General features: G+C 67.6%; 8 protein-coding genes across 8 annotated transcripts; 4 read left to right on the top strand and 4 right to left on the bottom strand.

The window, feature by feature from the left end:
* Nucleotides 1-178: 178 nt before the first annotated feature.
* FA09DRAFT_358360 (hypothetical protein) lies at nucleotides 179-2,057 on the top strand (the record flags this gene model as incomplete). The annotated part of the gene is made up of 4 exons (XM_025744947.1): nucleotides 179-595; nucleotides 650-1,504; nucleotides 1,564-1,692; nucleotides 1,986-2,057. The coding sequence occupies exons 1-4, from the start codon at nucleotides 191-193 to the stop codon at nucleotides 2,055-2,057; spliced, it is 1,461 nt and encodes a 486-aa protein (XP_025601300.1). The 5' UTR covers nucleotides 179-190.
* A 24-nt stretch (nucleotides 2,058-2,081) lies between these two features.
* FA09DRAFT_358359 (hypothetical protein) lies at nucleotides 2,082-4,738 on the bottom strand (the record flags this gene model as incomplete). Its single annotated transcript, XM_025744946.1, has 6 exons — nucleotides 4,332-4,738; nucleotides 3,865-4,271; nucleotides 3,637-3,806; nucleotides 3,550-3,576; nucleotides 2,289-3,492; nucleotides 2,082-2,237 (listed from the first exon to the last, which is right to left on the bottom strand). The coding sequence occupies exons 1-6, from the start codon at nucleotides 4,657-4,659 to the stop codon at nucleotides 2,082-2,084; spliced, it is 2,292 nt and encodes a 763-aa protein (XP_025601299.1). The 5' UTR covers nucleotides 4,660-4,738.
* A 1,220-nt stretch (nucleotides 4,739-5,958) lies between these two features.
* Nucleotides 5,959-6,502, top strand: FA09DRAFT_286944 (hypothetical protein; the record flags this gene model as incomplete). The annotated part of the gene is made up of 4 exons (XM_025739913.1): nucleotides 5,959-6,134; nucleotides 6,174-6,226; nucleotides 6,280-6,364; nucleotides 6,430-6,502. Coding segments are annotated over 4 exons (387 nt in total), but the record flags the coding sequence as incomplete, so codon positions are not given.
* A 187-nt stretch (nucleotides 6,503-6,689) lies between these two features.
* Nucleotides 6,690-7,591, bottom strand: FA09DRAFT_123447 (hypothetical protein). Its single transcript, XM_025739047.1, has 4 exons — nucleotides 7,279-7,591; nucleotides 7,174-7,218; nucleotides 6,959-7,114; nucleotides 6,690-6,898 (listed from the first exon to the last, which is right to left on the bottom strand). The coding sequence occupies exons 1-4, from the start codon at nucleotides 7,396-7,398 to the stop codon at nucleotides 6,842-6,844; spliced, it is 378 nt and encodes a 125-aa protein (XP_025601297.1). The 5' UTR covers nucleotides 7,399-7,591; the 3' UTR covers nucleotides 6,690-6,841.
* A 1,515-nt stretch (nucleotides 7,592-9,106) lies between these two features.
* On the top strand, nucleotides 9,107-11,363 carry FA09DRAFT_333280 (hypothetical protein; the record flags this gene model as incomplete). Its single annotated transcript, XM_025743682.1, has 3 exons — nucleotides 9,107-9,628; nucleotides 9,680-9,917; nucleotides 9,970-11,363. 3 exons carry the CDS (start codon nucleotides 9,107-9,109, stop codon nucleotides 11,361-11,363), a joined length of 2,154 nt encoding a protein of 717 aa, XP_025601296.1.
* Nucleotides 11,364-11,740: 377 nt separating this feature from the next.
* FA09DRAFT_342332 (hypothetical protein) lies at nucleotides 11,741-13,416 on the bottom strand (the record flags this gene model as incomplete). The annotated part of the gene is made up of 5 exons (XM_025744541.1): nucleotides 13,263-13,416; nucleotides 13,110-13,191; nucleotides 12,676-12,888; nucleotides 11,868-12,541; nucleotides 11,741-11,794 (listed from the first exon to the last, which is right to left on the bottom strand). The coding sequence occupies exons 1-5, from the start codon at nucleotides 13,275-13,277 to the stop codon at nucleotides 11,741-11,743; spliced, it is 1,038 nt and encodes a 345-aa protein (XP_025601295.1). The 5' UTR covers nucleotides 13,278-13,416.
* A 358-nt stretch (nucleotides 13,417-13,774) lies between these two features.
* FA09DRAFT_304285 (acetyl-CoA synthetase-like protein) lies at nucleotides 13,775-16,782 on the top strand (the record flags this gene model as incomplete). The annotated part of the gene is made up of 14 exons (XM_025740463.1): nucleotides 13,775-14,365; nucleotides 14,424-14,910; nucleotides 14,969-15,090; nucleotides 15,146-15,405; nucleotides 15,467-15,535; nucleotides 15,600-15,628; nucleotides 15,687-15,711; nucleotides 15,773-16,003; nucleotides 16,060-16,083; nucleotides 16,139-16,194; nucleotides 16,252-16,274; nucleotides 16,340-16,490; nucleotides 16,548-16,655; nucleotides 16,723-16,782. Coding segments are annotated over exons 1-14 (2,160 nt in total), but the record flags the coding sequence as incomplete, so codon positions are not given.
* Nucleotides 16,783-17,016: 234 nt separating this feature from the next.
* Nucleotides 17,017-17,840, bottom strand: FA09DRAFT_336400 (hypothetical protein; the record flags this gene model as incomplete). Its single annotated transcript, XM_025743880.1, has 2 exons — nucleotides 17,017-17,696; nucleotides 17,750-17,840. 2 exons carry the CDS (start codon nucleotides 17,838-17,840, stop codon nucleotides 17,017-17,019), a joined length of 771 nt encoding a protein of 256 aa, XP_025601293.1.
* Nucleotides 17,841-18,223: the final 383 nt, after the last annotated feature.

Genomic DNA, 18,223 nt, shown 5'->3' with positions numbered 1-18,223 from the left:
GCGCGCCTCCACCTCGGCGGGCGCAAGGCCGCTCCCGGCTCCTGAGACGCCGGCGCGGGCGGAGTCAGCCGGCGGCGAGCTGTCACGCGCCGCCGGGGCGCGCCGCCGCGCGGGGAAGCGGCAGCGAGCAGTCAGCAGCGAGCAGCAGCGGGGCATGCTCCGCCCTCTCCACCACCACCTGCGGCCCACGATGCGCACCCTCCCTTCTCTGCGCCTCGCGCCCGCCACGCTCGACGCCTTCCGCGCCAGCGTCGTGCGCCCGCGCCTCGCGCTCCTCTGTCTCGTGCTGCTCCTCAGCGCCCACGGCCTGCCGCCGGGCGTGCCGCAGCGGCAGCACGAACCATGGACGCCGCACGGCATCTGGCGCCTGCTGCCCTTTCTCCAGCAGGCGCGGGCTCCACCGCCGCCGGCCGCACGCCCGCTCACGCCGCCTCCGCCGCGCGCCGCCCAGCCGTCGCCCGGCACACTCTTCACGCTGCCGCGTCCTGACGTGGCACTGCTGGCGGCGCCCGATGTCGCACCGCTTGTGCTGCCACTTGCGGTGCTGTGGCTCGTGCGTGTTGCTGCACTGGCGCTGGAAGACCACGCAATGCATGTGAGTGTGGCGCCGGAAATTACGCAGCGCCGCAGCTGAATGCCTGCCTGGCAGTCGGCCTTCCCGGCGCACTCGTCTGCCTCGGCGCTCCGCACGCATCTTGTGCCGCTGATGCAGCTCGCCGTGCTCACGGCGCTCGTGTGTGCGGCATGTAGCTCGCAGCTCTCGCTACTTGTTGCACCAGCCGACAGCGGCGCCGCACTGCTGCCGCTGCGCGCCCTGCTGCTGCTCGAGGCCAGCACGACGCTGCTGGCGCTGCTGCTGCCGCTGTTGAAGCTGCGTCCCGCCCTCGTGCCGCTCTCCCTTACGTTGCCCTCGCCGAGCCATGCGCCGCGCATCGTCGATGCACTGCTGCCCTGGCTGCCGCCCAGCCTCGTTGACGGCCTCACTGGCCGCGCTGCCACGACGCGCACCCGCCGTCGCCGGCGCAGGGGCCTGGCAGGCGCCATGATGGGCGTGCCGCCGCCCGGCGCTGTGGAGGAGCTGCAGGAGCGGAGGAGAGCGCAGCAACTAGCGGCAGAGAGGCAGGAGCAGCAGGCCCGGCAAGCCGCAGCCCCACTGCAAGAGGTGCCGCAGCAGCAAGAGCCAGGACAGCCGCGGGAGCTGCCACCGCTCCCGCGCGCCGAGCCCTACACAGACGGGCCGGGCTTGCACGCACCCCTCGTCATGCCTGCGACCAGCGACGCAGCAGCGGCCACAGGAGCAGGCGATGCAGCGCCTTCTGCCGAGGCCTCATCCGCCGAGGACCGGCAGCGCGATACCGCCGCTGCGCCGGCAGCGCAGGTGCCACGACCCAAGGCGCCTCGCCTGCACGGCGTGCGTGTGCGCGTCGAGACCGTCTGGCTGGCCGAGACGCTGCTGGAGCTCTGGGCACGCGTGGTGGGTGCGGTCATGTACGCCGTCATCACGGTGAGCCGGCCTGTTCATCGCGCGCCTCTGCTGCTCTCGCTTACATGTCCGGCGCACAGCTCTCCCTACCGACGCTCTCGCCGACGACACTGCCGCCGCTGCTGGCGCTGCTGAGCCTGCGCTCGGAGCTGGGCAGTGTGGCGCGCGTGTGGACCTCAGCGCGGCGCTCACTCGAATGCCTCGAGTTCGTGCGTCGACGCTGGGGGGCCGCAGCCGGCACTTCTGCAGCTGCGAGCCCAGGCCAGAAGCGGCCGCGACAAGAGCCGCGCTGGCGAGCACCCACGCCCGAAGAGGTGCGCTGCGCCATTTGCTTCGAGAACGTGCATCCTTCTGCTTCGCCCGACGAACAAGCGAAGGAGGCGCAACCGACCGCTCCCGACGAGACATGCATGCTGGACTGCGGGCATGAGCTGCACTCGCTCTGCCTCGTCCGCTGGCTCGCCGCGCAGGCCTTCTGTCCCGTGTGCCACTTGCGCCTCAGCGCATCTCCGCCATCCACCGCCAGCCGGACGAGACGAGAGCGAGTGGCCTAGATGCTCCGACCCCGCTGTAAGATATTTGCATACCCCCGGCCGTCTCATTTCATCTCCCCTTGCACATCAGGCGCGATCTGCGCGAGCCAGCGCTGGGTGCCGCGCCGCGCCTCGGACAGGCGGGAGAGACAAGCACGCAGCGCTGCGAGCTCCTGGAAGGCTTGCGTGGCGGCGCTGCGCAGCGGCGACATGGGCTCCGTCTGCGGCAATTGTCAGCAATTAGGAAGAACAGACAGCGGGCAGAGACTCACCTCGATGATGCGCAATGCTGCCTCCTCCTCGCTATCGCGCGCGATGCGCATCCCTTGCCGTCGGCCCTCGACGAGCTCGTGCAATGCGCCCAGCGCTTTGTCCACGCAACGCACGTCGTCCAGCTGCGCGTCTGGCGCCTCGAGCGCCGCCTCGGCACGCCATACGGCTCGCCTTGCTGTCTCTTCTTGAGCCTCGGTCGGGTCAAGGTCGACGGACGTCTCCAGTGCAGCCTCTGCAAGGGCGCCGAGAAGCGCCACACGCCACAGCGGCAAGGACACGCGACCTTCGCCGTCGATGAACAGCGGGCTGCGCGCGTCCGAAGAGCCTTCGTGCTTCGACAGCGGCGCCACAAGTGCGCTGAGCGTGTCATTTTGCTGCTGCTGGCGCGCTGCACGAGGAGAGGCTTCGCCGGCTGAAGAGTCAGCGTCACTCGAGTCGTCGTCGGCATCAGCATCGGGCGCGAGGGCACGCCGCGTGAGGGCGCCAAGCGGACTGGGATACGGGAGCGTGAGGAGCTCGACGTCGCCGGCCTCCTCTGCGTCAAACTGGTGGCCGCGCGCTCCGCCGCGTGGCGGGTCGATGAGCAGCTCGTCAAAGGTCGACAGCGGGAGGCCGGCGTAGCTAGCGCATAGATGCAGCCAGCGACGCCGCCGCAACAGCGCCGTCGCATCGCCTCGGGACCGCTTGGACGGAGTGGCAGGCGCTACGGAGATGCTGCCGCGACGCTTGCCGCTCTCATTCAGCATGCTTGCGCTACCGCTGCTGCGACGTCGTTCGATGATGGTCTCTTCATCCGGCCGTCCCTCTCCGAGCGCCAGTGCATCTGCCAGCTCGCGGCGCTCGTCGCCTATCCGCCACTCCCACGCAAAGCGCTCCCACTCCGTCTCCTCGGCCAGCGCAAAGCCGTACGTCGTGAGCAGCGTGGCGTTGCTGAGGTACCCGTAGCTGTTGAACAGCTCGTCGCCGGGCGCAATGGGCACGCGCGCGACCATGTCGGCCGTGTCGACGCCGCGCAGCTCCGGCGGCGGCTGCCACGAGGCTGAGTTGGGCCCGTGCGTGGCAGGCAGGTAGGACGACGGCCGCCCATATGCCTCCGACGGCAGCGGATCGTTGCTGTGCGGGCACGCACCCAGCGCACCGCACTCGTCGCACACGACATCGTCGGCCTCGAACTGCATGTTGTTGCCTTCGACGTGATTGAACCTGGCAGATCGCCTGGGCGTCAGCTGGTTGCGTTCGCGGACAAGGCGCAACACGCACATGTCTGCAATGGGCACGAGTGCCAGTCTGCGATGCTCGAGCTGTCAGCCCATCAGCCCCTCACGCTGCGCACTGAACCCGACTCACCCGTGATACATGTCGACAACAAAGGCACGGCTGCTGACGATGCTGTACGCGCGCTCGAACTCGGCGCGCAGCTGCTTCGCCACGCCCGGCGCAGCGCCTGCGAAGAGCTGCGCTTGGCTCTTGCGCAGCACGGGTAAGGCCGTGTGCGCAAAGTAGTCGTGGATGCGTTGCTAGGACGAACATGATGAGCCGCTGCACGAGGAGGCGCACAGGCGCAGAGCGACTCACGAGACTCATGCCGTTGCCCTCGATCTTGCCGCGCGGGTCGGCATTGGCGCGCTGCACCATGCGAGCACTCTCGGCGCCGGCGATCCAGCGCCACTCATCGCTGTGTGCCGACCACAGCAGCGGGATGGGCACGCCCCACGAGCCGGGCACGCCGGGCATCTGCCTGAGCTGCGGTGGCGCCTCGGGCCCGGCATGGGGCGGCGCCGCGGGAAAGGCGAGGGCGTGCGGCAGGCTCTGTAGGTAGTCCCACCACGGACCTGCAGTGCCGAGCAGGTACTCGTGCAGCAGCACCAGCGCCAGAAGCAAGCCGGCGGTCGAGTTGGACGTGAAGAGAATGTTGGCGGGCAGATGCGGCGCAATCGACGAGGTGCGGGCCGAGAGAATGGCACGCTTAGGCGTCAGCACGACTGAGCAGGAGACAAGTCAGCGCCGCATGTCAGGTCGGGATGCAGCAAGCAAGAGCTCACCGACCTGTCGCAGCCCGATGGCAGTGCCCTCTGTGCCTTCTCGTGCGCTCGCAAAGACACCAAAGCCGGCGCCGTCCGCTGCCGTGGCCTCCTCTGCCGCCTTCTCTTCTTGCGCGTGATCTCCTTGACTCGCTGCTGAGCCCAATGCCGCAGTGCCGCCGACGACGCGGATGTCGGCGCCCTCATGCACCCAGATGTGGCGTGCGGCGGCCCAGGCCCGCAGACGCGCCAGCCGCGAGGCGTCGTCACTCTGACTGGCACGCACCGACGCGGCGCCCGTGCCTGCGCTGGCAGCGCCGCTGCGGCTGCTTTCGCCCACTTGCTCCATGGCGCGTGCCGGACGTAGACACTGCTGCGCGCTTGCCCTGTCTTGAGTCGCACTTGCGGCAGCGAGCTTGCGGTGGATGTGGTCGCGAAGCAGGCGTGGCAGCCGCTGCCGGGCGCCTTCTCGCGCAGGCGCAACCCGCGGGATGCGGCACACAGCAGCGCGCCCCCAGACCGACGGTGCCGCCGCGCGCCGCTCCCATGCCCCCTGAGCATCCGCAGCACTCTGCTGGCCGCGCAAGTGCTTCCAATCAATGACGATCCGGCGAAGTGAAGCTCGAAATAATTGCTGAACATCTACCCGCTCAGCCGGCGCCGAACAAGGCCAAGCGGCGCTCTTGTCGCTCCTCTCTCCACATCCGCCATCCGTCCCGCACCATGGCTCCTCTTGCCCTCTCGCCCATGCCAGCGGCCTACATCGCGCACGAGGCGCCGCTCTTTCTGCGTCAAAATGATGCTAGCACCAGCTGCTACACAACAACGATCACGCAGACACGGGTGCAGACCCTGTCCCGACAGGTGTCTCCGGTCGTCGCGCAACCAAGCGGCACCGGCAGCGGCGTGTTGCAGACCACAACAACAACAGAGGTGCTTTTCGAGACGCTGTTGAGCACAGTGCTCCAGACCCAGACCTTCACGGTCACTGTGCCTGCACCGCTATCTACCTCTCCCTCTGCCGGTGCCGCAGCAACATCTTTGAGCTCTCTGATCGCCCCGGCCCCGACCGACGCAGCGACAGGCGCTCCCTTCGCACCGAACAGCGCTTCTGCTCCTCCACCAACTTCAACACCAGGGCCAGCAACAGCATCGGAGCCAGTGGCGAGCGCCAGTACAGAGACGAGCACGTCTGCGAGCTCGGCTCCCGCTGCGAGCAGCTCGGCCTCAGCAGCGCCCTCCTACGGGCGGCGCGGCTCGCTCGCGCATCCAAACAGCGCGCAGATCACCACGCTCTGGGCCACGCCGTTGCTGCTCTTCCTCATCCTGCTGGCCTGGGGCATGAAGGGCGTGCGCGCGGTGCTGTATCCCTGGAAGATGTGAGTCGCCTTGACCGCGCCTACCCATGCGTGGGCTGATGCCAAGTGGACAGGTACTGTGAGAGCGACCTTGCAGCGAAGCTGCACGGACCCGGCCGCTGACTAGAACACAGCCAACTTCATCCACGAAGGCTCGCACATTGTTGGTGAGCGTCCTGTTCTTGTGCCGCAAGAGTCGATCCCTGACGGACCGGGCTTCAGTCGGCCTGCTGCTCGGTGCACAAGTCAACAGCGTGACGATCGACCCGGACCGCGGCGCCATCTCAGGCATGATGCGCGGCGTGCCCGTGCTCACACTTGGTGCCGGCTACGTCGGCTCGGCGGCGTTCGGTGCCGCGCTCATCTTCTGTGCCTTCGACACGAGGGCGAGCAAGATCGCGTGTCTTGCCACGATTCCGCTGTGGGCACCCGTCGCCTGGTTCGGCACCACCTGGTGCGTCCGGGCGTGGTCACTGGACGAGGGGAGCTAACGACCGCACCGCAGGACGCGCATCCGGATAGCACTCGCAGTCGGTGTCACAATCGCCTGCTGGTTCAGTACGTGTCGCTGTCGTCTTGGCTGCGCTGATCTGCTGACAGCTGCGCGCCAGTCGACCATGCCATTGCGCTGCGCTTCTACATGCTCTTCCTCGGCGTGCTATGCGGCATGTACGTGCTCACCGATGCGCTCGACGAGTGAGTCATGCGGCCGTGCGACTGCGGTTGCCTGCCCTCGCTCAATGACGCCCGCCTTCTCCCAGCTTCGTCTTCGCAAAGCAGAACGAGTCCGACGCGGCGCTGTTCAGCCGGCTTGCACCGCCGGGGCCTTGGGGTGAGGCCACTCCGTGCTCCTTCTCGTGCTGCTCTCATCTGACCCACCTGCAGGCTGGGCGCTCCTCTGGACGCTCTTCACCCTCGCCCTCTTTGCGCTGGCTCTCGTTGGCGGCTGCCACTTCCTCACGCTCAGCACCGAGGCACAGCGCCACAGTCGCTTCTTGCCGACGTAGACGAAATGAATGACGCATGCCCGATTGAAACGAGGCAGGATACCCAACGAAGAGTGACATGCTGGTGAAGAGTGAGGAGCGCTGCGTGACGTACGGGCGAGGACAAGTGCGGTGACGTGTGGTTGGTGATGCTGTCGAGTCACAGACGATAGCTGCTGCAGGCGCATCATTCCGAGTTGAGCTCCGCTGCGAACGCGGCCAGGTCATCGACCACTGCGCGTTTCTGTTGGCCATGCTGTGCGTCAGCGCAGTCCAGCGAACGCAACTGCGGGCGAGGACGCACCTTCTTGGGCCGGCTCACGCCCTCGTCGCTCTCGCTGTCGTCGTGCTCGCGCTCTTCCTTCTTGCGCGTCGAAGTCTTGGAGCGTGAGCTGCGCGCGTTGCCCTGCGCCAACAGCGTCGAGTCCTGAATCTCCTCCACCTCCATCTTGAACTCGCGCTGCAGGATGAGGCGAGGTCAGTCGTGATGCGATGCTGCGTGCGGCTCCGCGGGCTCACCTCCTCCCGGATTCGCTTGGCTTCTTTCATGGAGCAGCGCGAAGGCTGCCGGAAGCAAGCCAGTGTAAGTATATGCTTCTCAATCAAGCCAGACCGGCAACGCACCATGCCTAGGTCGTCCAGCACGCGGCGCACAAGGGCGCATTGAGCCTTCTCATCGTCCTCGGCGATGCCCTCTGCGGCATAGAGACGCTTCCACTGACGCCGCGAGCCTGAGACCGACATGCCTGCATCAGCGTCTGCCGAAAAGGAGACGGCGGCGATGAGAACGCACCGCAGGCATTGACGTAGGACTGCAGTCGCTTCAGCTCGCTCTCATGCTTCGCGCCCTTTGCCTTCGCCTTGCCCTTCTCCTTCTTCTCGCCCTTTGCGCGCTTGCGCGGCGCGCCTCCATCCGAATCGTCGAGCGACGACATGTCCGACTCGGGCGGCAGCGTCGAGCTCGACGCACGCGGCTTCTTGGACGCTGATGCTTTCGCGCCAGCCTTGCTGCGCTTCTTCGCAGGAGGCGCGGCGGAGTCCGAGTCGTCCATGGACGATATGCCGTCGGCGTCGTCCTGTCACACGCCCGTCAGCTCGACGGACAGCGTGCAAAGCAGCGCTGCGGACACTCACGCTCCTCGCCTCATCACCCTTCGCCGGCTCCTCCTTGACTGCAGCCCTCGTCTGCTCCACCTGGTGCGCTGCATCAGTCCCTGCTCAGACCGGCCACGCAGGTTGCTCACCTCGCTCACGGCCTCGCCGATCAGCTCCTTGATCCAGCCTCGGCAGGGCTCCTTCTCCATCTCCCCTGCATCCACGCCGCACTCCTCGACGAGCGCATCCTTGACGATGCGCCGCGTCAGCTGTCTGCATGCGCGCCAGGCGTCAGTGAGCGCAGGCGCGCGCGAGGCGCAAGGCGACGCACGAGAGGTCGGGCGCGGCGTGGACGATGCGCTTGATGTGCGTGCGCAGCTGAGTGCGTGTAGCCGGCATGGCTGTGGCGTGTTCGCGGTGCGGGTCAGAGCGAAGGAACACGGAGAGATGGGTGATGGAGGAGGTGTTGGACGGAGCTTGCAGCGCGCGCGGCGCGCGCTGCCGCGGCGCTTTCTTCGTGATGAAGCTCACGCGACGCGCGCCGCACTCTACTCAAGGCGCGCCCTCACAGCCACCCGACGAGCTGCTCAGGACTCACCCACATCTGCGGCTCTGAAGTCAAGCTTGCTTCGCACCTCCGCTCCAGCACGAAGTATGAGGTCCCACCTGCAAGTTCCTGCACTCGCGCTCGAGTGGCGCCGCCAGAATAGGCAACAGAGGCCTGACTCGCCGAGGCGACTACACCGCCCATGCGCGCACGCAATGCGTCTTCGCGCTCGCTGCACGCTGCCGGCGAGGTTGCGCCGCGAATCGCCACAGCGCATGAGCGAGCCCGCCGTCGAGCAGCTTTCTTCCTGACGTCGCATGGTCTCGACGACTGGGCGGCTTTGCAGCACCTTTCGGCGTGGGAACACGTCCGGGCAGCGGCCCCGATCTGCGCGAGGCGCGTGATGCGGCGCTGCATGAGGCCTGAGATGCGGCACAGCCTTGGCGCCCTCCACTTGCTGCGGCGGCACGGCACGGCGGAACGGCCGCATCGGCTGCGAGATCCGGGCGCCGGCGCATCTTCCCGCTGCCGCTGGGGCGCTGCCTCGCGAAAAGTAGCAGCAGGCAGGAGCAAGCCGAACGTCGTGTGGCTGTGAGGGCGCTGCCGGCGGCTCATCGGAGGGACGGAGCCGCCGCGGCAATGAGGCACCAGGGACGAGCGTGGTGACGCAGGGCACAAAGTGCCGCCAAGCGCGGCTGTGCCGCACCGACCGCTGACGGCGGCGCGCTGACGCTGCGGGCCGCTGAGGAGTACTTAGACACCAGTGCGGCCGTGCTTTGCCCTCCTTCCGCACCCTCACCATCCCTCACCATGCGTCTCTCCGCCGCCCTGCTGCTGCTCAGCAGCGCGCTCAGCGTACTGGCGCGGCCCTCGCTGCTCGCCCTCTCGCCGCAGGAGCGCGCCGAGCTCGACTCGCTGCCGCCGAGCGCCCGCGCCGCGCTCGCCAACACGCTGCTCGTGGCGCGCGAGGCCGAGCTGGCCGGAGCGCCGCTGTCGCAGCGCGAGGTGCAGGACGTCGGCGCCGCTCTGCTCGCTCGCGCCAACCCGTCGGGCTCCTACGACCCCGACCGCGTCTCGTGCCCGACGGCCGCCGGCGCCAACCAGCCCGGCGGCGGCGTGGGCTTCGTGCGCAACGCCTCCAGCCAGGCACTGGGCTCCGGCGAAGCAGCATATGTGCAGCGCCACCGCGCCCAGAGCCAGAGCGCCTGGCAGAGCTGGCTCTCGGCCAACAACTCGCTCGACATTGCCGGCGGCGTGCAGAACTACACGAGCGACCTGAACCGCCTGCCTCGCGTGGGCCTCGCGCTGAGTGGAGGAGGCTACCGTGCCATGGTGAGCACAGTGACTGTGCGCGCCTGGAGCGCATGCTGACGTCCATTGCAGATCGTCGGCGCGGGCATGCTCTCCGGCTTCGACTTGCGCAACGGCACTGCCGAGGCGCGCGGCACGGGCGGTCTGCTGCAGCTGGCCAGCCATGTCGCCGGCCTTAGCGGCGGCTCGTGGGCCGTCGGCTCGCTGGCGCTCAGCGACTGGAACACGGCACAGACGCTCAAGGATCAGGTGTGGGACCTCGAGCGGGACCTTGTTGTGCCCGAGGACGGCAAGCTTGCGTACTACACTGGTGAGACAGACGAGCTGCCTGAGCTTGAGCGTGCGCTGACTCCGGCGACCAGACATCGTCACCGACGTCGCGCGCAAGCGCACCTCGGGCTGGCCCACGGGCATCACCGACTACTGGGGCCGCGCCCTCTCCTACCATCTCGTCAACGACAGCTACCCCAATGAGGGCCAGGGCACGACGTTCTCGGACATCCGCAACACGTCCACTTTCCAGGCGGCCTCGATGCCGTTCCCGATCGCCATTGCCGACGAGCGCGAGCCCGGCCAGCTGCTCATCTACCGCAACGGCTCCATCTTCGAGTTCACGCCGTACGAATTTGGCAGCTGGGATCCCGAGATCGAGGCGATGCTGCCGATTGACATCCTCGGCACCAACCTCAGCAACGGCACGTCGCAGGAGCGCGGCGGCGACTGCTATGTTGGATACGAGAACTTCGGCTGGGTCGTCGGCACGTCGTCGACGCTCTTCAACGCGCTCTACGCCATGCTCATCACGAGCGACAGCGGCGAGAGCATCATCACCGACGTCATCACCGCCATCGCCGGCGCGGTAAGCTCGGACCAGAACGACGTGAGCGTCACGCCGAACCCGTTCCGCAACTACGGCACGCGCGAGATCGCTAGCCAGACCAACGTTACGCTCGTCGACGGCGGCCTCGACGGACAGAACGTGCCGCTGTGGCCGCTCCTGCAGCCCGCGCGCGACCTCGACGTCATCTTCGCCTTCGATGCCTCGGCCGACACGACCAACTGGCCCAACGGCACATCGCTCCACGAGACGTCGTTGCGCGTGCAGAACTCGCCGCAGTTCTCCGACGTCGCCTTCCCGGTGATCCCCTCGCCGTCCACGTTCGTCTCGCGCGGCCTCAACACGCGTCCGACGTTCTTTGGCTGCGATCCCAACACGAACGTCACGAACGCCGGCCGCAGCCAGAACGGCACCGTCGCGCCGCTCATCGTCTACGTCGCCTCTTACCCGTGGAGCGGCCTGGCCAACACGAGCACGTACAAGCTCAGCTACACCTCGGCCGAGGCGCAGGTGCTGCTCGACAACTCGGTCGAAGTCGCGACGCAGGGCGGCCAGGCCCTTGGCAACGTCTCGTGGGCGACGTGCCTCAAGTGCGCGACGCTGCAGCGCGGCTTCCTGCGCAGCAACACGGCCGTGCCCTCGGCGTGCCAGACGTGCTTCCAGCAGTACTGCTACGACGGCGTGACGAACGACACGATCAGCACCACGGGTGCCTACTCGCCGGCCGTTGGCACGCCGCAGTTCGTCAGCAGCGCCGGCGAGGAGCGCCAGGCACCGCCCAGCACGGGCGGCGACGGCAGCAACAGCCAGCAGCCCGGCGCCAGCTCGAGCCGCACTGACGCCGCGGCTGGCCTGCACATGGTGCAGCCGCTCAGCCTCGTGCTCCTGGCACTCGTGGGCGCCGCACTGCTTCTTTAGGCAGCGGCCTGCCGAACGCGCCCTCGCTCCTCCTTCCCGTTCGGCCTTCATCCATTTATATGCACTACTTGCTCGTATCTCTCGCAGTGTAGACATGCCGCATCGACGCACCTAATGCAGAGACGTTCTCTTGGCGCCCACCCGCGGTGACAGGCGCTTGCACGCCACGATGTGGCAGGAATGGCTTCATTATCGTGCCCAGGCGCCTCTCGGCACGGCAAGGGGTTCGGACGTGTGGGTGGGCGTGAGACGGGCGTGTGAGGATGTGAAATGGCGTGTCGGGTTGAGGCGGGCGTGTCTAGGTTTGGCAGGGCAATGAGGAGGGAGAATCGAGAGCGAGAAGGAGGAGGAGAAGAGAGGCCAGCTGCGCAGCAGCATCACACAGCCTGTGTGGCGTCGATCTCGATGGCAGGCACTATGGACGCCATGAACTGCGAGACAGGAGCATGAGCGCTGCATCGGGTACTGGCCTGCAGCGAGCAAGGCCCAGGATCCGGCACTCACCTTGAGGAAAACAAGCAGGTACTGGTCGACGCGCAGGCCCTCCGGCACCTCTTCGTCGTCCTTCTTCTCCGACACCTCCTCCTTTCTCCGCACGCCCGACAGCTTCCACTTTTTGCGCTCGCTGCGGCCCATCTCCTGCACCTTGCCGTCCATGCGCTCGATGACCTTGCGCATCACGCTCGCGTGCTTGCACGGATGCACGCTGGCCGTGTGCAGCGGCGCGTGCGGAAACGGCTCGACGGTGACCGTCTTCTGCGCGTAGTCCGGCGAGATGTCCTCGAAGATCTGCTGCGCCGAGAGCAGGCTGCCGCTCTCCGAGTAGCCGACGAGCCACATGCGCGGCACCTGGTAGTACTTGTCGTACGTGATCAGGCAGTCGTACGTGCGCACGGCCAGCAGCTTGCTGCCGCGGCCGGCGGCGGCCGGCGCAGACGCCGTGGCGGCGTCCTCGGCCTCGTCGACGCCGCCGCTCAGGCCGCCAAGCTCATCGTCCTCGTCGTCCATGTCCGGAATGTCGTCCATCTCGGGCAGCGCGCTGGCTTGTGGCGCATGGCCTGACCCACTGCTGCCGGACGGTAGTTGCAGGTCCGCGATGCGCGTCGCCAGGGCCTCGTCTTCGGCCGTGAGTGCGTCGTCGGGAATGTCGAGCATCTCCTCCTTCTCTGCTGCTCCCTCTGCCGCGTTGCGTCAGCCTGCTTGCCCCTTGCGCGCGGGCAAAGCAGCAACTCACCGTCTGCATCTGTGTTCAGCCAGCCCTCATCACCCGGCCCCACCTCGACGTCCTCCTCGCGTGCGCCACCAGCCATACCGGCGACGGCGGCGGCACGGCGCACGCACGGCACGCCGCGCGAGATGAGGTACTGCTTTGTCGGCGGCAGGAAGTCGCGCGTGTAGCGAGCATCTGGTGTCGCGGAGGAGGAGGCGGCCGAAGAGGCGGCGGAGTGCAGCGGCGACGTGGCGGCGCACCACGTCCACGTCGGGAACTTGTAGGCGAGGAAGTCGCCTGCTGCGACGAACTCGTCTGCAGAATGAGTGATGAGCCAGTGCGCGCAGAGCGGTGTGGACGCTGGGCGACGACGGTCCGGGAGACTGCCACTCTGCCATCAGCGCACCGGGAAACGGCCCTTTCATCGCCCCGCTGCGCCATCGCCCGGCTGTGCCGCCGCGCCTTGCACTGCTGCTTTCGTCCACTCCTCCTGTCTACGCCGCCTGCTCAGTCTTGCACACTAGCTGCGTGCTCACCGGGCGTGATGCGGCCGTGCTCCTTGAACTTGCTCTCGCGCAGCACGGGCGCCAGATAGTCGCGCACGGCCCAGAAGTGTGTCTGGTGCGCAGCGGCCAGGCGTTGTCAGCTGCGACTGAGGCTGCTTGCGAGAGGAGACAGTACTGGCGCACCTGAAGCGTGTTCATCGTGCCGCGAGAGAGAGCAGAGCGGCGGCAAGACGGGTGCGGGCGGTGAGAGGTGAGAGACGCAGCCCGGACAGGGAGCGGGAGCTTGCGTGGGCTGGCCGGCCGTGCGCCGGGCGCTGGAACATTCCGCGTGGACGTGGGCCAGGCACGGACCGCCGGCCGTGTGCCGCGAGTGGTTGCCCCGCTCCAGCCCCTCCTCCCGCCGAACGGCCTGCCAGCCTGCTTGCGAGGCCCGTACAGAGCGTCGTGCGACTGCGACGAATGGAATCTGCTCCGATGGGCGCACTCTGCTGCCGGTGCTGAGACCGCGTCTCAGTTAGGTGACGCGCGGCCCGCGTGGCTGCAGGCTGGCTCGGACGAGCAAGCGCGAAGGGAGCTCCCGGAGAAAGCGGCAAGGCGCCGCTTGGCGTAGTGCGGGGAAGCCTTGCTGCACACGACAGGCGTGTCCTCCGGCGCGGGCGAGGGCGAGCCGCGAGCCGGACTGCGGGGCAGCCGCTCGGTGCGCTGCTCGTGCTCAACGCGCCCTCTCCGTCAGCTCCTCAACATCCTCTGCGTCACGCTGCTTCCTCAAGCATGCTGCGTCTCGTTCGCGCACGAGCCCTGGCAGCGGCGCCTTTGCGCGGCCGGCTGGCGAGCGCAGTGCCGACAGCCACATCGCGGGCGCTACCCAGCAGCAGCCGCCGCACCAACGCTGGCGGCCCCTCGCCGTGCTCAGCCTCGGCACGCCTCTTCCACAGCAGCATTCCACGCCTCAGCTCGCAGCCCGCGCTGGCCGAGCACCCGACGCGCCGCAACAGCTCGGACGAGCTGGTCTCGTACGTCTCCGGCCCGCTCTCGCCGCCGCTCTCCTCGCTGTCTCTGGCCGCCTTCTGGGCCGAGCTCGTCGCGGCGCACGCCTCGCGGCCCGCACTCATCAGCGCACACGAGCCGCCGGATGCGCATGCGGCCGTCACGCGCGAGAAGCAGGCGGGCGAGGAGGAGTGCTTGCGCTGGACGTTCGCCGAGATGGACGCGCACATCCGACAGGTGGCCCGCGGGCTGCGGAGCATGGGCGTCAAGCCGGGCGAGAGAGTGGCTGTCTTGATGATGTGAGCGTTCGCTTGCTAGTCTCCAGCGCGATGCCGAGCTGACGAGCTCTTCTGCTAGGAACTCCTCGGCGATGGCGGCGCTGCAGCTCAGCACGGCGTACCTCGGTGCGCCGCTCGTGACGCTCAACCCGTCCTACTCGCCGCGCGAGCTGGCCCGGGCGCTGAAGCATGTCGGCGCCAGCACGCTCCTCATCGTGCCTTCGCTGCGCGGCAGTGACTACACGGCGCATCTGCGAGCCATCCTGCCGAGCCTCGCAACGCCGCCGCAGAGCGAGGGCCAGGAGCTGCAGGACGAGGCACTGCCGCTGCTCAAGCGCATCATCCTCGTCGACAACATCTCGGGCCGCCCCGCCGGCTGGGAGGCGACAAGCCTGCTGGCACGTGAAGCGAAGGGCTTCGACGAGGCCAAGAGCCGCTTGAACGGCTGGGCGAGCGATTACAAGGAGGTGCTGCGGCGCGGCGAAACGGAGGGCGAGACGCTGGCGGGCCTGCAGATGGACATGGACGAGGTGGTAAACTTGCAGCTGACCAGCGGCACGACGGGCGTGAGTCTCCGACAGCTCAGCGAGCAGCTCATGGCCACTGACACGCTCTATATCACAGGCGCCAAAAGCAGTCGCCCTCTCCTCGCACAACCTGACCAACAACGCCGCCTCGATCGGCGCCACGCTGAACCTCTCGCCCACCGACATGCTCGTCAACGTGCCGCCACTCTTCCACTGCTTGTGCGCTGCCGAGGTCTCTCCTGCTCGTCACTTCGCTGAAGTCGTCTCTCCACAGCGGCCTGACGCTGGGCAACCTCGCCGCGTGGTCGCGCGGCGCCTCGATCCTCTACGTCTCCGAAGGCTTCGATGCGCTGCGTACGCTGCGTGCCGCGGCGCGAGAGCAGGCCACCGCCATCAACGGCGTGCCGGCGCACTTTGTCGCCGAACTCGCACTGCTGCGCCAGGTGCGCGCGGCGCAGAAGAAGGGCGATCGGAAAGCGCTGCAGACGCTCGGCGTGAAAGAGAAGGAGGAATGGGAGTTCAGATTGCGGACTGGTCAGTCCGGTCGGCAGCGCATGCTGCACCATCCAGGGATCTGACACGAGGCGGATCGCAGGCCTCATGTCTGGCTCGACGATTCCAATCGAGCTGATGCATGCCTGCATCGACGAGATGGGCGCCGAGCGTGAGTCCATCGCTCGACTGCGCGAGCCTAGTTGCTTGTCGGGGGACTGACGAACCCGTCGCAGAACTCACCGTGGTGTACGGCATGACCGAGGTACATCTGTGCTGATGAGCGCTTGCCTTCCGCTCAACTGACGGGCCTCCACCTTCAGACGAGTCCTGTCTCCTTCGGCGTCGGTGCGTGTCGTGCGCGCCCGCATCAGACACCCCAGCGGATGCTGACGCGCTACTCCGCTAGACACCTCTGCTTCCATCGAGCGGCGTTGCTCGACCGTCGGACGCATCTATCCGTGGGCACACGCCAAGATCGTCTCTCCGTCCGACGACTCGGGCACGCCGCTGCCAGTCGGCCAGACGGGCGAGCTGTGGAGTGGTGGGTACCTCGTCATGCAGGGCTACTTCCGCGATGCGGAGAAGACCAAGGAGGCGGTGCTCGAGCAGGACGGCATCCGATGGATGAAGACGGGCGGTAGGTGTCGATCCGGGTCTGCTGCTTGCGCGCTGCTGACGCGTTGCGCAACGCAGACTTGGCCAGCATGGATGAAGAAGGTCCGTTCCTTTCCTCTGTCGCATGGGAGCGAGTGGCTCACTCTCGAGGCTCCAGGCTACGTGCAGATCCGCGGCCGCGTCAAGGACCTCGTGATTCGCGGTGGCGAGAATGTGAGTCTCTCGCATCTCCGGGCCCGCTTCTCCGCGCTGACGATGCCTCTGGGCCAGCTCTTCCCGCCGATGATCGAGAAGTGCGTTTCATGATCGCTCCCTGCGCCCATTCGGGGGCATTGCTGACGCCGAGTCCACACGCCAGCTGCATCGACGAGTTGCCAGCCGTCGCGACATCGGCGGTCGTCGCTGTGCCTGACGAGCGCATGGGCGAGACGGTCGGCGTGTTCATCCAGCTCGAGTCTTCATCCGCCTCCGAGTCTGAACAGCCGACGCCGGCAAGCGTGCGCGCCCACGTGAGTGCGCGCTCGAGCTCTTGCACTGCGCAGTAACTGACGACAATGCGTGCACAGGTCAAGGAGCACCTCTCGCACCAGTCCGCACCCGACTGGGTCTGGTTCCTGGGGCGCGACGGCGTGTCCACTGAGATGCCGGCGACGGCCAGTGGCAAGGTGCAAAAGGTGCGTCGTCGCATCGTGCCCGATTGAGGCGACTCGATGCGATCGCTGACGCGAGCATCTCCTGCAGGTCGTGCTGCGCGAATGGGCGGCCGACCTCGTCAAGAGGGAAGTTGGGCGCGCAACGAAGGCGAAGGCGTAGCGAGAGATGGGCAGGGCTAATGAGACGCCGTCACATGAGGCCCGGCACTCTCGGTGAGGGGCGGCGACGATGCCCTGCTTGAGGATGCGCCGACGCTCGGCCTGCCTGGCCCAAGGCGACGCGCGCTTTTTGGTGTCGAGGCGCGCATTGAGAGACCCGGGGGCGAAGAGGTGCTGCGAGAGCGTGTGCTGAGCACGGAGCCATGTGCTTTGCATCTCCCGGTTACCGCGCGCGGACTCTTGGAACCGCCACGTCCCAGTCGCCGCTCAGGCGCACCTTGCCGCCGGGCCGGCGAAGCGCGGCCCACATGAGGCTGGGCGCCGCGACGCCTGCTGCGGCGAGGAGGAGCGTCGCTGCGCCTCCTGCGGCACGGCTGTGTGCTGCAAGCGCGGCAGTCGCGAGGCCGGCGAGCGTTGCCGTCGTGCTGCTGCGGACGGGCAGGAGCGGCGGCAGGAAGAAGAGGAGGGTGAAAGCGCAGAGCAGCAGCGCGAATGCGTCGCGTGCACTGGCGTGCGTGGTGCAGAGCAGCACGGCGCCAGCAGTGCCCGCAGTCAGGCGCAGCGGCGGCACCAGGTGCAGCGTGAAGAGGAGCAGCAGCAGGAACGTGAGCGTGTCGAGCGAGATGGGCACGAGCGTGTGCAGCAGCGGCGAGAGCGAGGCGAGGAGCAGGAGCTTGACGCCGGTGCCGACGACGATGCGGTTGCGCTCGATGCGCGGCTTGAGAAGCAGCGCGAGCAGCAGCGGCGAGAGGAGCAGCGCACAGAAGAGAAGCAGGTGCGGTGCAACGAGCGCGCCACCGAGGAGATGGGCGTGCAGCGCGAGGAGGAGCAGCAGGAGCGAGAGTCGCTGTGTCAGCGGCTGCGCGGCGCGGAGCAGCGAGGGCAGCGAACGCGACGAGGGCGCTGTGAGGCCGGTCAGTATGGGCTGCCTCCCACGGGGTGCAGGCGGGACGTACGAGTGACCTGCAGCGAGGAGAGGAAGTCGGAGTGCACGAGGTTGTCGGCGTGGTCAGGCCGGCGGTAGAGCACGCGCGACGACGGCGTCATGGCATGCCTGGGGGTGTGTGTAGAGAGGAGGCAAGGACAGTGCAGCCTCAGCGAGAGGAGCATGGCCGGCGCCCAGCGGTCGGATCTCGGGACTCCCGCCAGCGCAGCACAGCCTCGCTCAGCCGCAATATTCGTCCGGCGCAGAGCCTGCGCTCGCTTCTGTGGTCTCTCGTACTGCTGCTCCTGAATCATGTGCTGCTCGCCCACATTATGAGCGCAACTTTGCAGGCTGAGGCGGACGTGCGGCGCGCAGGGCGAAGGCTGTGTGCTGGTGGCTGCCTCTGCCGTGGTGAAGTGGAGGCGTCAATGATGAAATCGCGATTCAGCGCCGCACCGCGAAATTCTTATTCAACGCGCAGCGCGGCCGGGCCACTAGACTTGTC

Source organism: Tilletiopsis washingtonensis (assembly GCF_003144115.1).
Source record: "Tilletiopsis washingtonensis strain MCA 4186 unplaced genomic scaffold FA09scaffold_2, whole genome shotgun sequence".
In the NCBI taxonomy this organism is placed as follows: domain Eukaryota; kingdom Fungi; phylum Basidiomycota; class Exobasidiomycetes; order Entylomatales; genus Tilletiopsis; species Tilletiopsis washingtonensis.
Note: the sequence above shows the minus strand (reverse complement) of the source record. Positions and strands in the feature narration are given on the sequence as shown.